Source organism: Cololabis saira, chromosome 17 (genome assembly GCF_033807715.1).
Source record: "Cololabis saira isolate AMF1-May2022 chromosome 17, fColSai1.1, whole genome shotgun sequence".
In the NCBI taxonomy this organism is placed as follows: domain Eukaryota; kingdom Metazoa; phylum Chordata; class Actinopteri; order Beloniformes; family Belonidae; genus Cololabis; species Cololabis saira.
In genome coordinates, this window is record NC_084603.1 from 15,104,587 (window position 1) to 15,118,166 (window position 13,580).

General features: G+C 42.8%; 1 protein-coding gene across 1 annotated transcript in view; it reads left to right on the top strand.

The window, feature by feature from the left end:
• vwc2 (von Willebrand factor C domain containing 2) overlaps window positions 1-13,580 on the top strand; it is a 37,574-nt gene that overhangs the window by 7,257 nt on the left and 16,737 nt on the right. The window contains exons 2-3 of the mRNA XM_061745071.1: window positions 2,299-3,016; window positions 4,419-4,548. Of these exons, the coding sequence (XP_061601055.1) occupies window positions 2,378-3,016; window positions 4,419-4,548 (769 nt within the window). The 5' untranslated portion in view covers window positions 2,299-2,377. The remainder of the gene's footprint in view (window positions 1-2,298; window positions 3,017-4,418; window positions 4,549-13,580) is intronic.

The following is a 13,580-nucleotide window of genomic DNA, read 5'->3' on the forward strand; positions in this document are numbered from 1 at the left end:
CAGCTCCGGAGCCGGCAGGCAGGCAGAAATCCCGAAATTTTCGGAGCAAATTTCTTAACAGGCGTAGCTACAACTGTTAGATTTCATCTAATAAACCAACATTTATCTTCCTAAATGATTTATTTCAGCTAGCGGTAATTCTCCACAGAGCTGCAGGTTTCTCCCCGGGACGACGGCGCAGGTTGACCCGGCCGTGAGCTGCTGCTGCTGCTGCTGCTGCGCCCCGGGCCGGCGGCTCTTATCATCGCCGAAAAACATCAGATCAAATTTCTTAACAGGCGTTATTTGGATAAACTGAGCCCAGGTTGGGGATCTTAACAGTTACTTTTACGCCTGAAAAAATATTAAAACTTAATAAAGTGGCATATTAACAGTGCTACAGCTGAAATTAAAACAGCTTTTGGCTCTCAGCTTCCTGATTTTAGTGGTGGTGCTGAAAGTAGGAGTAGTGGGAGTATTGGGACAGGCCCCTGGGAAGATTTCAAGTGCCCTAAAATCTGTGGCTTCTTTTTTAGGGGTAGTGGTAGTGAGGGAGGGCTAGTAGTAGAAAGTAGGGCTAGTGGAAGAAAGTAGGGGGTGTATTGGGATTGGCCCTAAAACAAAGTAGCACCTTATCACTTGTTAGTAGCAGAGCAATTGTTAAGCACTGCGAAAAAGAGCTGCAACAAGCTTTTCTGTCCCAAATGCTTGAGGATTGTGTTGCAGACCAGAAACGCAGAACAGATTCACCGAATCGGATAAGATAAAGCTGATAGCAAAAGAAAAAAAACACAGGAAATATCTTGGGTTCATATTAGCGATCAATGAATTGAAAGTCCAATGTGAGAGTATAAGTCGCATCGAGTGCAGTGTGAAGGCTTTTAGATTCGGCATTAGCTGAGATCAGACGCTCAGATGTTTTGCTGGGCTTTGATGGGATTTGTTGTCGGTGAAAACGCTGAGATCTATCGGCACATACTGTGGTGTCGTGTCCAGTTGGCTCCCTGCGTCCTCCCTGCCCAAGGGCCACCCAGAGCACAGGCAGCATGCGCCGCGGCAATATTAGCGAGGCAGCATGTAACAGCTGTTAAGGTGGAGAGGTGAGACTGACAAACAAACAAATGAGGTCCTTTTTGCTAATGAGGCTTGGCCTCATCTCTTCCTCTCAGCTGCAGCGCTGTTATCGGTATGCACCTCGCTCTGCTTCCTCCCAGTTCTACAGCCGCTCAGAGGATTCTGCCTCAAACACAGCAATTCAGAGAAAAACACTCTTGAAATATCACTGGTGTGCCGGCAGTGTCATCTTCTGTCCCTCAGAATGCAACAGAATTCATGAATATCAAAATGCATGACTTAAAAAAATACGGAGAGGCTCTTTCTCTGCATCCCCATATACCTAAATCTGTTTGTTTTCCTTTCTTTTCATTTCATGTTGTTGTTTTCTGTTTCACCCTTTTAAGGTTTCCAATCACTGTTGGAAATTGGCTGTGTTCTTTTGACGTATTAATCAATACGGTGAACTATTCTTGAATAAGCACATACATGACTTTACAGTTAATTGTTGGGTGACTCAATACAGAGTAATTTCACCTTTTTTTTCCCCGACTGAACTGCGCGTCAGATAACTGCAGCCTGTTATACGGGGCTGGTGTGAGGGAAGGGAATTAAAGTAGGCCACCAAGCACGGCAACGCATCATAGCAGGCATTTGAATTTCAAAACGACGCAGGAAGTCAGGTGAAGCAGGGGAGAAAGAAGAAAAAACAACGTCTCTGCAGTTGATTTGAACATTTTTAATTGACTTTGGTGCTGAAATTGTACAGAGAGCTGGAGCATTAGTTTAGTAATTTATACTGTTAGTTCTGATGGCTACGGTAAAACTATCATTCCTGACCGCCCGGGATTGTGTTTGGTTTTGAAATTGATTTTTATACAGTTGACTACAGTTTTTAATATTAACACAAAAAAAAAACAGATATCGATCTTAATCCTGCTCTCCATAGGACAGCTGCACAGCTGTTGAGCAGTGTTTGACTCCGGTCCAGCTTTGGCCATTTTCCTTTTACCCTGCCACTGCAGGGAAGTGTTACAGTAGGAAGCAGTATTGATTTCCTTACAAAGCCGTGTGACCGCTCCTTTTCCTGATGATCCAATTCACCGATGGTACATGCCTAGCTCAAACTCAGTGGGATGTTTGCCTGACAAGACGAAGGCAGTGCTCTGAAGTCACGTACTTCCACAGGCTAAATGAGACAAAAGCCCCACATCTGCGAGGAGACAGTGCAGAGCACATAACCCCAGTTTAATTTTCTCTTTCCAGATGGACTGGCTCACACCTGAGATGTGAAGTGTGTTATGTGAGCCAAGGTGTTTTCCCACCTCGCTGGTGGTGGGGAGAGATGCTGCACTCCGTTGCCATGACAGCAGAAGTTCTCTTTGTTCTTGGGTTCCTGATGAGCGCCGCTCTGTGTAATCCTATAGCGACCTTACCGGTGGCCAGAGTTCGTCTAGAAAGGGTGTTGACCCAAGCCAGGGACGACGAACACCAGGACACGCAGGCGCCCGGGGAGACAGTGGAATATGCCGCTCAGCAGCGCCTGGAGGAAATCAATACTGTTGGCCCCAACAGGACGAACAGGCCAAACTTCAGCTCCCTGACAAAAGGATCTAAAGGCGGGACGGTCCAGGAGCTGCTGAGCGAGCAGGACACCCTGAACCGGATAGACGAGGGGCCGACCAGTGAGGTCACCCTCTCCCTGGACGCCATCGACGAGTACGCGTACCCGGACTACCGAGGGAAGGGCTGCATGGACGAGAGCGGCTTTGTGTTCGCCATCGGGGAGCAGTTCACCCCGGGCCCCTCCACGTGCCCTTGCCTCTGCACCGACGAGGGCCCGATGTGCAGCAAGCCCGAATGTCCCAAGGTTCACCCTCGCTGCATTAAAGTGGACACCAGCCAGTGCTGCCCGCTGTGCAAGGAGAAGAAGAACTACTGCGAGTTCCGGGGCAAGATCTACGCCTCGCTGGAAGAGTTTAAGGTGAGCCCATTAACCGCATTCACTCATCTCTGACATGCGCCGACTTGAAAGAAGTGCTGACTGAACTCTTCTCACCATCAATGGAGTTTATTACAAGCACTACGCCGAAAACTTCTCTGTACGGCATGCAAGCGAGAGCGCAGGCAGATTTATAATGGCAAAGGTCAGCACTTGTCTTTTCCTCACACTACGGCAGAATATTACCGGAGGTGGAATTTAGCCAAGCAGCTTCGGCAGTGTTTCCACCGTCAGGTCGTTGATACACACAGTTCTAGATGCGGTAATGATACGACTCTGCAGAGCACGCTGCTGCATGGGGGCGTTGGGGAGAGGCACAGAGATACATCAAGTGAGGTCTTTGCTCTTTTATCTTGTGACACTTCTTTGAAAGGGCTCGCTCAGGATTGCACCACTATCTTAGTGCTACATTTATTATGAGGCGATGCATTTAATGGCACCTAATGCTCCTTTTCATTTAATGTCTCGCCAGACGGCTGGGGCTAATATGAATTACATTCATCTGACTCTCAGCGTTGCCGACAGCTCTTTTTCAAGTCTCTGCTGAGGGAATTTTGCCCTGGCTGTACTTCCAAAAACCAGCGTTCGTCAGCCTTTGAGTCGGGCGCTTTGAAACTAAGCAACAGGCAGGTTTTCATGCTTGATTGCTACTTCCTGGGGTATTGTGCTAAGTGCTACCCCATTGCACTTTCCACAGAGGAGTGCTATGCAGAGGCCCAAGTCTCCAGAGCAGCGATGAATAAAAAAAAAAGAAAAAAAATAACCTTTTGAGCTCTTTCTTTCAAACTAGAGGTGAGCAAATTTAAACGAGCTTGCACCAAAATTAAATGTGAATTAAACTGTACACGGTTAGTCCCAGCCTTTATCTCACTTTTGCCCTATTTTGAGACAAACAAGAACGCTTGGATAGCCAAGTAATTTCTAACTCTGTTCGTGCGCTGAGAAAATTGGGAGTGTCTTTGTTTTGTTTCCCCATTCCTATTGATTTCTCCATTTGCTCTGATTGAATGGCGAGGTTGACATCTCGACTCAGCCCTCTCTAAAATGAGGCATTCATTGGCAATGAAATTGGGAGAGCTGAGACTTCCCCTCAGACGTAGCTTTGTGCCGCTGAGTGCACACCCGCTTAAACAATCCAGACAGTCGCTGTATTAAGCATTGTGTGTGCGTGCATTTCCGTGTGTTTGAGACCCGGCAAATACTCAAAGCGAGACTTAACGGTGGCAAAACAGACTCGGAAGCAACGAGCAAAGAGCTAGAGACGACACAGCAAGAAATCAATTAGGAGGAAAAACACTATCCGCCGCTTGTTTGTGTGTGTTTTCTGTGCGTGAACTGTTTGTGAGGGCGCTAATTATGGCTCTCTCCGCTCCCTGGTACGCAGGTGTCTCCATGTGAGAAGTGCCGGTGCGAGCCCAACGGCGAGGTGCTGTGCTCCGTGTCGGCGTGTCCTCAGACGGAGTGCGTGGACCCGCAGTACGAGCCGGATCAGTGCTGCCCCATCTGCAAGACCGGTGAGTGGAGGCCGGTTCTTCCGTGCACCCAGCCCAGGCTAGCTGACAGTCCTGCCGGGGCCCCGGACAAAATAATCTAAGACGGGCCCCCCTGCGCCCGGATCTCTCCTTCTCCCTCTTCCTCTACTCTCCCTCTGCTCTTCCGGTTTTCATACAAGCTAATGGACGTTAACATTAGAGCTAGCCAGTTAGGTTAAGTTACAAGGTTGGTAAACGTTGGCTGCTGTTTCTTACCTTGCTCTACGCTCACTTTATTAATTACAGCTTCACCGTCACCACCCTTTTTAAAATATTTGTGTAGAGAATCTCTGAGGCCTTTATTTTCTTCTTCTCTTCTTCTCTTTTCTCTTCTTTTCTGAGCACCGGACTTGTGCTGTCCGGACATTTTGACCATTCTAATGGTTGAATTAAATGATAACATCAAATTTTGATCAGCGGCCAAACCATTTTTGTGTTGGGGGTTCTTGACCACAAGGACAATTAAGAAGAAAACAAATAACAAGCTTTTATGCAACTCAAATACTACATATTTTTCCACAAATAGGCATATTTTGAAACATTTTGAAAAATGATTCCATAATTTAATGAGAATAAAAAATATATATATATACACTATATATATATATGTATATATATATATGTGTATATATATATATATATATATATATATATATATATATATATATATATATATATATATATATATATATATATACACTATATATATATATATACACTATATATATATATATATATATATATATATATATATATATATATATATATATATATATATATATATATATATCATATTTTCTGGACTATAAGCCGCATCCGCTCTATTTAAAAAAAAAAAAGATATGCAAGCCGCAGATATTTATGTTGTTAGATTAGATATTTACTACATGTACAGAAGGATTTTGAACTGTAAATGATGTACATGTTTGTACCTAAATAGATCCTTTCCTAACAGTGTCTTTTAACACGGCAGCAACTTTGCTGATTAAAACGGGACAGAACCAAGAGAAAATAACCGGTATTTATTTATCTATTTATCCGTTTGAAATCTGCTTCTACTTCTACTGCTAAAGAAGAAGTAGCGTATTCTTCTTTGCATTTATTTTGTCTTAGTTTTGATTCTAATTCAGGTTAGAGCGCCCCGAGCGGTCGAAGAAAAATCCACAGAATAGCCGCACCTTTATATAAGCTGCACGGTTGAAAACCTATGAAAAAAGTAGCGGCTTATAGTCCAGAAAATACGGTATATTTATTTTTTATTTTTTTTCAGTTCTGGGCCCCCCCCCCTACCCTGGGCCCGGGACAACAGACCCGTTTGTCCCCCCCTATCGCCGGGCGCGTCACCCAGCCACCTTGTGGTGTTGGGTATCTCCAGTAGTGCGGATTAGTATGGAACGTCTTTGCTCAAGGGCACCTCGGCAGAAGTAATGAGGGCAAAGTAGCACAACAGTCATTTTGCTGACACAAAACACACGGGAGGCTGCACTGCAGTGTGTGCAGTATCTCTGCATATCAGGTTGGATTTATTTTAATAAATTCTGTTCAAAAATGTTGTTTAATGAGCAATGGGCCATGATGTGTTTTTGACGATGGGTTCAGACGTCACTCTCCGTCTCTTCACACTCGATCCAGGCCTCAACATACGTCCCAAATCCATCACTGGAGCCGTTTTAGGTGCATTTGCATTTTGCGCTGCTGCAGTTTTTTTCACAAGTTTATGATACTGTTGGTTGGAGAGCTTTGGGCCCGTCTGAGAAGGAGGAATCGCGCATCTCAGAGTCGATTAACTGAACTTGTTCTGGATGATTCTCGACAGCATGTCCTAGATTATGTCCCCTTGTTTTCTTGGCGTGAGTGTAATGCAACATGGCAATGTCAGCAACACTGCTTCCTTCAGCAAAAAGAATGATGACTTGCGACATATATCTCTGACTTGGAATCTTAAAGTGGCGCAGGCGGCCCGATGTGAACAAGAGCAAACTATCTGCATGAAAAGAAGAAGAAGAAAAAAAAGAGGAATTGCTGCGTCTGTATGAAGGACTTGAACTGCTAATGCCATTTTTGATCAAAACTGCAAATAACATATTTTGATTTCCCTGCTGTGAGTGGCAATTTTGACTAATTTAAAGGATCAGACGAGATGATTTTAATTACATTCAGCCAATCTGAAAGCGTAATCCTCAAAAGACACATGCAATAGATATATTAATATAAACAAGTGGATTAAATAAACTAAATATCCTCTAAATGCCTTGTTCTGCATAAGACTAAAGTCTCCTCAGTTCATTTTAATAACAACCCAAATATTACTGATTTTTAAACTCATAAAATATTAGCATTGGGAGTGAGTGCTCATGGGTAATTATCAATCAAAGTTATCCCACTTTAAATTAAAAGCCGGGCTCATAACCGCCAATGATAATAAGTCGGAAAAATTGGTAATCATTGTGCATTACTTAACCGTATTATTATGTAAACTTGGGAAATTCATGTTGGTCCTCTGTTCCCTTTTTTTGAACGCCAGCTTTTTACAAATGCACATATTGATCATGCTGAAGCAGCTTTGTACAGGGTTCAGAGTCAGTGCTCCATCTTCAATGCCCGGTGGATTTGCAGGGCTGTTTTCCAAGAATCATCCGTCTAGCAGACACATATGGATATGCTACGGTACATGCAGAGACGTAGCAGACAGAAGAGGGCTGGCTTCCTTATTCCAAAGTCCCTCCAAATCCACGGGACCATCCAGCCGGTGAGGATTTCACACTTTAGGATGGTATCAGCTCTTTATTACCATAAAATTACCACACATTACCATTCTATAAACAGAAGTGGCCTTGAGGCCACGTTACCTGACCGAAACCACAGAGATGCTCGGATAAAATTAACTATTTGCTGAATAGCTGGACAACATGCAACTTTGGAGCAGCTTCATCCAGCTAATCTCACTTTAAACTTAAAAAAAATGCACTTTTAATTTGAAAACCTTCACAAAAAGAGTTGTGAGGGGGAGTAGCTGCTGCCGCTGTTAGCTGAAAATGCTGCTCAGGAGAGAAATACTTCAGTTCCCCCGGTTAATTTTAGAGTCATTTAATCTTTTAACCAAAACATCTAACTTCTGATTTCTAAATCCATGATTTGGATTGCAGTTTTCAGCTTTCTCTCACATTTAAATGCACCGTGTAAACTTCTCCCTAACGATGTAGAAAACATAAAACTGTCACTAGGAATGACTAGTGATATTTTACCGTTCACGATAAACCGTCAAAAAAATTCCCCACGGTAAGAATTTGTCATCTCGCGGTAAAAACGATAAATTCCCGTTGATGACGTTTTTGTGTAAAGCTGATTTATAGTTCTGTGTTAAATCCACGCACAACGTACGTGAAGGAAGGAAGGAAGGAAGGAAGGAAGGAAGGAAGGAAGGAAGGAAGGAAGGAAGGAAGGAAGGAAGGAAGGAAGGAAGGAAGGAAGGAAGGAAGGAAGGAAGGAAGGAAGGAAGGAAGGAAGGAAGGAAAGAAAGACACAAGGAAAGAAGGAAGGACACAAGGAAAGAAGGAAGGAAGGAAGGAAGGGAGAAAAGAGGAAGGGAAGCAGGAAGGAGAGAGCAGGTGGAAAGAAGGAAGGAAGGGAAAAAAGAAGGAAGGAAGGAAGGAAATGAGCCTGAAAGAAAGAAAGAAAGAAAGAAAGAAAGAAAGAAAGAAAGAAAGAAAGAAAGAAAGAAAGAAAGAAAGAAAGAAAGAAAGAAAGAAAGAAAGAAAGAAAGAAAGAAAGAAAGAAAGAAAGAAAGAAAGAAATGAGCCAGAAAGAAAGAAAGAAAAAAGGATAAATTCCCGTTGATGACGTTTTTGTGTAACAAACATGGCGGATCTGAGAGCGAGATAGATTTATAGTTACAAAGGTGGAGTTGAATTGGTATTTTTTTTATCGTTATCGGGATAAATGCCAGAAATTACCGTGATACATTTTTTAGTCCATACCGCCCATCCCTACCTGTCACATTAAAGGATCAGAAACTGTGAGATCCATCAGTTGTTTAGTATAAAACCACATTCACATGGTAACCTGTAGATTTGTATTAATCAACATGACATTTTCGGTTTGTTTTTTGATCCCCAAGTCGTGACGGGAAACCGTAACAGTCGTGACTGACGGTGAAGTTGAAAAAGTCCTTAATGATAAAGGCAGGACAGAGCTTTAACTCTGTTGAATGTGGTTTGTACGGCTGCACGGCTGCGAGACCCCCCCCCCCCCCCTCCAGCTGCCTCATAACGATGTCTGAACATCTTATAGTCGTGAAACATCACACTTGGGACAGTTTCAATTTATGCTAAATCGAAGCATGGCCTGGTTTTAAATGGCGGTTGTACTACGCAGTGTTGGAGCCCAGAAAGTGCAGCAGTTTAACCACAAATCAGATTTACAGCAGTTTGGACCAACACAGCTATTTTACAATCTGGCGTGAGACCAATTAATTTGGTTTTGAGTCACTGAACATTTTTTTTTTCTTTTTATATCTGTAGTTTCTCTTTTAAGATGAGGATTTAACCCTGTAGAGCAGGCGTCTCCAGAGCTGCTGTCCTGCATGTTTTAGGCGTTTACTGCTTCAACACACCGGATTCTACTGATTCAACTCTGTTGGTGACACGGCCGTGTCTGTCAGGGTTGTGTAGAAGCAGGAAACGTCTAAAACAGGGGTCTGCAACCCAAAATGTTGAAAGAGCCATATTGGACCAAAATATGTCTGGAGCCGCAAAAAATGAAAAGTCTCGTAAAAGCCTTAGAATGAAGGCAGCACATGAAGATTATTTTTTTTCATTCTGCACTTGGAGAAAAAAGTCGAAATGTCAAGATTAATGTTGAAGTACAATCTTGAGAAAAAAGTCGAAATGTCGAGGAAAAAGTCGAAATGTCGAGAAAAAAGTCAAAATGTCGAGAAAAAAGTCAAAATGGCGAGAAACAAGTCAAAATTTCGAGAAAAAAGTCAAAATTTCGAGAAAAAAGTCAAAATTTCGAGAAAAAAGTTATATTGGACCAAAAACACAAAAAACAAATATGTCTGGAGCCGCAAAAAATGAAAAGTATCGTAAAAGCCTTAGAATGAAGGCAACACATGAAGATTTTTTTTTTTCATTCTGCACTTGGAGAAAAAAGTCGAAATGTCGAGAAAAAAGTCGAAATGTCAAGATTAATGTTGAAGTACAATCTTGAGAAAAAAGTCGAAATGTTGAGGAAAAAGTCGAAACGTCGAGAAAAAAGTCAAAATGTCGAGAAAAAAGTTGAAACGTCGAGAAAAAAGTCAAAATGTCGAGAAAAAAGTCGAAGTACAATCTCGTGAAAAAAGTTGAAATGTCGAGAAAAAAGTCGAAACGTTGAGAAAAAAGTCGAAACGTCGAGAAAAAAGTCAAAATGTCGAGAAAAAAGTCGAAACGTCGAGAAAAAAGTCGAAACGTCGAGAAAAAAGTCGAAGTACAATCTCGTGAAAAAAGTCAAAATTCCGAGAAAAAAGTCAACATTTCGAGAAAAAAATTTAAATGTCGAGATTAAAAAGGAAAGGAAAAAGGAAGAAAAAAGAGAAAAAAAAGAAGAAGAAAAAAAAGGAAAAAAGAAGAAAAAAAAAAGAGAAAAAAAGGATCTAAAACCTGCAGGACAGCAGCTCTGTTTGACCCCTGCGGTAGAGTTTCATGACCCTCCCAGCCAGATGCCAATAACTTATTTTCTCCCAAAACGAACTCTAAACTGTCCAGACGATGGAGAGTCATTTTTAGGGGGTAACACTCTTCTCCCAAACAAGCTCTTTGCCTCCAGCGATGATGAAACAGCCTGCAGGGTGATGCTGATGCTCTGTGAATAAGCTGTCCTACAACACTGGGAACATCAATGAGCTCGTCAGTGACACTACAAGACCACATGAAGAGAAATATGCTTTGGTCTTCGTTACCTGCCGCAGAACAGAGCACGCCTGCAGCTCCGGGTTAACTGAAATAGACACCACGTCCCACAGGGCTGCTCAGGGAAAAGCTTTATAGCACGGCACTGTAGAAAAGAGACAATAACGTCTTTCTTCTGAAGACACCTGAAAGCAGAGAGCGTTTTATCGTGTCAGATTTGTGTGTGGTACTTCAGCTGCACAGATGCTCGTGTTTAGATTTGCAGAGGCTCGTCGGGGTGTGGCTTCCAGCCCCGGAGGATTGAACAACTGCCTCAGGAAAAGCCAGCAGCTTTTCCACGGACCCCACACACTCATGCCACACTTTACTCAGACGTCTCCCATCTGGCCAACTCTTCAGAGCCGTTTATGCACTGACCTGCAGGGACACTTCCAGCTCCAGAGCTGTATGAAGGCACTTAATCAATCCATGTGTATTAAAACAAAGTTGCAGAGCAACTTCTTGAACGGGGAGGATTGGAAGGATTTGGAGATTTGTTGCAGTGTGTGTTTTCCTGTCTTTACTTGATCTCCGGATTTAAGGATATACTAGAGGGTCAGGGTTCACCTGGTCAATTATTTCTGTTCACTCGCACGCCCAGGTGAAATGGGATGCCCGTCCTCACATTTTCATGCAGCTTCTGTTCTGTCTGAGGCGCTTTTGTGCCGTCTGCAGAGGCTGAGTAGTGTCCTGTTTATGAGGGAGCAGAAATAGCCTTTGGCAGCGTTTACTGTACGCCTCATTTGTGCAGCAGTGGAGCAACACCGCTTGTAAGGTGTGAGTTTTCATGTATTTTCATTTCAGTTATTAAGTGCTCCTTCTTTATTTCTGCTGCCGTGTTTTCACAAATTCTGGGGTGTTGAGAAAATCAGAGCCTGAACTGTCAAGCTGAGTTGTGAGAGTCTGAATCAGCATGTGTTTATAAGCCTCTTAGTGGACGGGAGAATTTCTGACTCTCCAAACAGTCTACAGGACTGTCTCAGAAAATTAGAATATTGTGATAAAGTTCTTTATTTTCTGTAATGCAATTAAAAAAACAAAAATGTCATACATTCTGGATTCATTACAAATCAACTGAAATATTGCAAGCCTTTTATTATTTTAATATTGCTGATTATGGCTTACAGTTTAAGTTTAATTTTTTGAGATAGGATATTTGAGTTTTCTAAAGGCCCTGACACACCAAGCCGAAAATCGTCCGTCGTTGAGCGTCGGTGAGCGTCGGTGTGCGTCTGTCGGGCTAGTTTCCCCGGTGTGTCCCGCACGTCGCGACAGGTCGGCCTCCCGTCGGCAGCTTTTCAGCCGATTCGACATGTTGAATCGGCGTCGGCCGTCGGTCAAACAGCTCACTCTGTGATTGGCTGTTCCCAGAATTTCCCAGAATGCTTTTCGTCGTCATTTGCGGACTGAATAAAAAAAAAACATGGCGGACATTTCTTATGAATAAAATCAATATTTTGATTTAGTTTCTGCATAAAAATGCATTTGATTACATTTCTAGCGAGAAATATATATTTTACGTTCATAATATTCACTCAGTGAATGTATATAATCACTCGCTTGTCTTTTTCAAACCGCGCCAGAATAAAGGCTGATTTATGGTTCTGCGTTACACCAACGCAGAGCCTACGGCGTAGGTTACATGGCGACGCGCTCCGTACACCGTACCCTACGCCGTAGGCTCTGCGTCGATTTAATGCGGAACCATAAATCAGCTCCAGAGCCGGCAGGCAGAAATCCCGAAATTTTCTGGGCAAATTTCTTAACAGGCGTAGCTACAACTGTTAGATTTCATCTATTAAACCAACATTTATCTTCCTAAATGATTTATTTCAGCCAGCGGTAATTCTCCACAGAGTTTTGTTTGTCTGTTTTGTATTGCACTTATGTTTTCTCAATAAAGCTTTGAAAAAAAAAGCGCTGTCCTCCTCCTTGAGCCCCTGAATACAGACTACCGCTGCCTGCTGGTATGGAGGGGAATTACCTCTCACGCATGCGCAGAACGTACTAGTGGTGGGTTAATAATATCGATATATCGATATTTTATCGATATGCATGTGTAGGAAATATTATCGATACATAAATCCAAGTATCGATTTAAAAAAAATAAATAAATAAAAAATGTAATCCCGATTTTTTCCCCCATTTTATCACCCCGTGCTCCTACCTAAGTCAGTCCTGGGCATTGCTCCATCTACCAACCCCGGGAGGCCCTGCACTGAGCTCAAGTCTCCTCCTTACTTGAGGAGTGAGCAGGCTGTTTCTTTTCACCAGGCAGGGTGGGGTTTCTCTGGCCGGACGTGGCGCGTGGAAGGATCATGTTATTACCTTATTGTAACCAGAATATCGATATCGAATCGTATCGTATCGTAAATCGTATCGTCTTGGGACCTAGTGTATCGGAATCGTATCGTATCGGGAGGTCAGTGATGATACCCAGCTCTAGAACGTACGTGCTAGTTCGCCGTTGGGTGTTGTATTTGCGGTGTGTCTAGTGAGGCCGACCCAGCCCGACACATGCGACGCGAGCCGACACAGCAGTCGGCAGAGAGCGGGCGACGTCGGGTTGGTGACTTTAAGCTGTAAGCCATGATCAGCAACATTAAAATAATAAAAGGCTTGCAATATTTCAGTTGATTTGTAATGAATCCAGAATGTATGACATTTTTGTTTTTGTAATTGCATTACAGAAAATGACAATATTCTAATTTTCTGAGACAGTCCTGTATATAAAAGTAATTATCTGTGCTGTGCTGGTCACCTATGGCAGGTCAGGGAATAACCAAGACTAAACTGCCACATGATTCATTTGCATTTCATGTCACACTCCACCTGACACCCTTAAATAAACTTAATGAACAGCATCTTAAAAGATGAAATTGATGCAGCGTTACCTTATCAAATAATTGGAGGATATATTCAAGGCATGTTAAACAGAAGTAAATGAAACGTCACTCTTCGTGACACCACTGATCAGTATCAAAGCATGATCATATCCATCATATTTCTGTCGTTTATTTATGCAGCTTCTCCGCCGGGTGTTGCAGATGCCGTGATTTAAATGGTGTAGACCGCGTGGGACAGCGC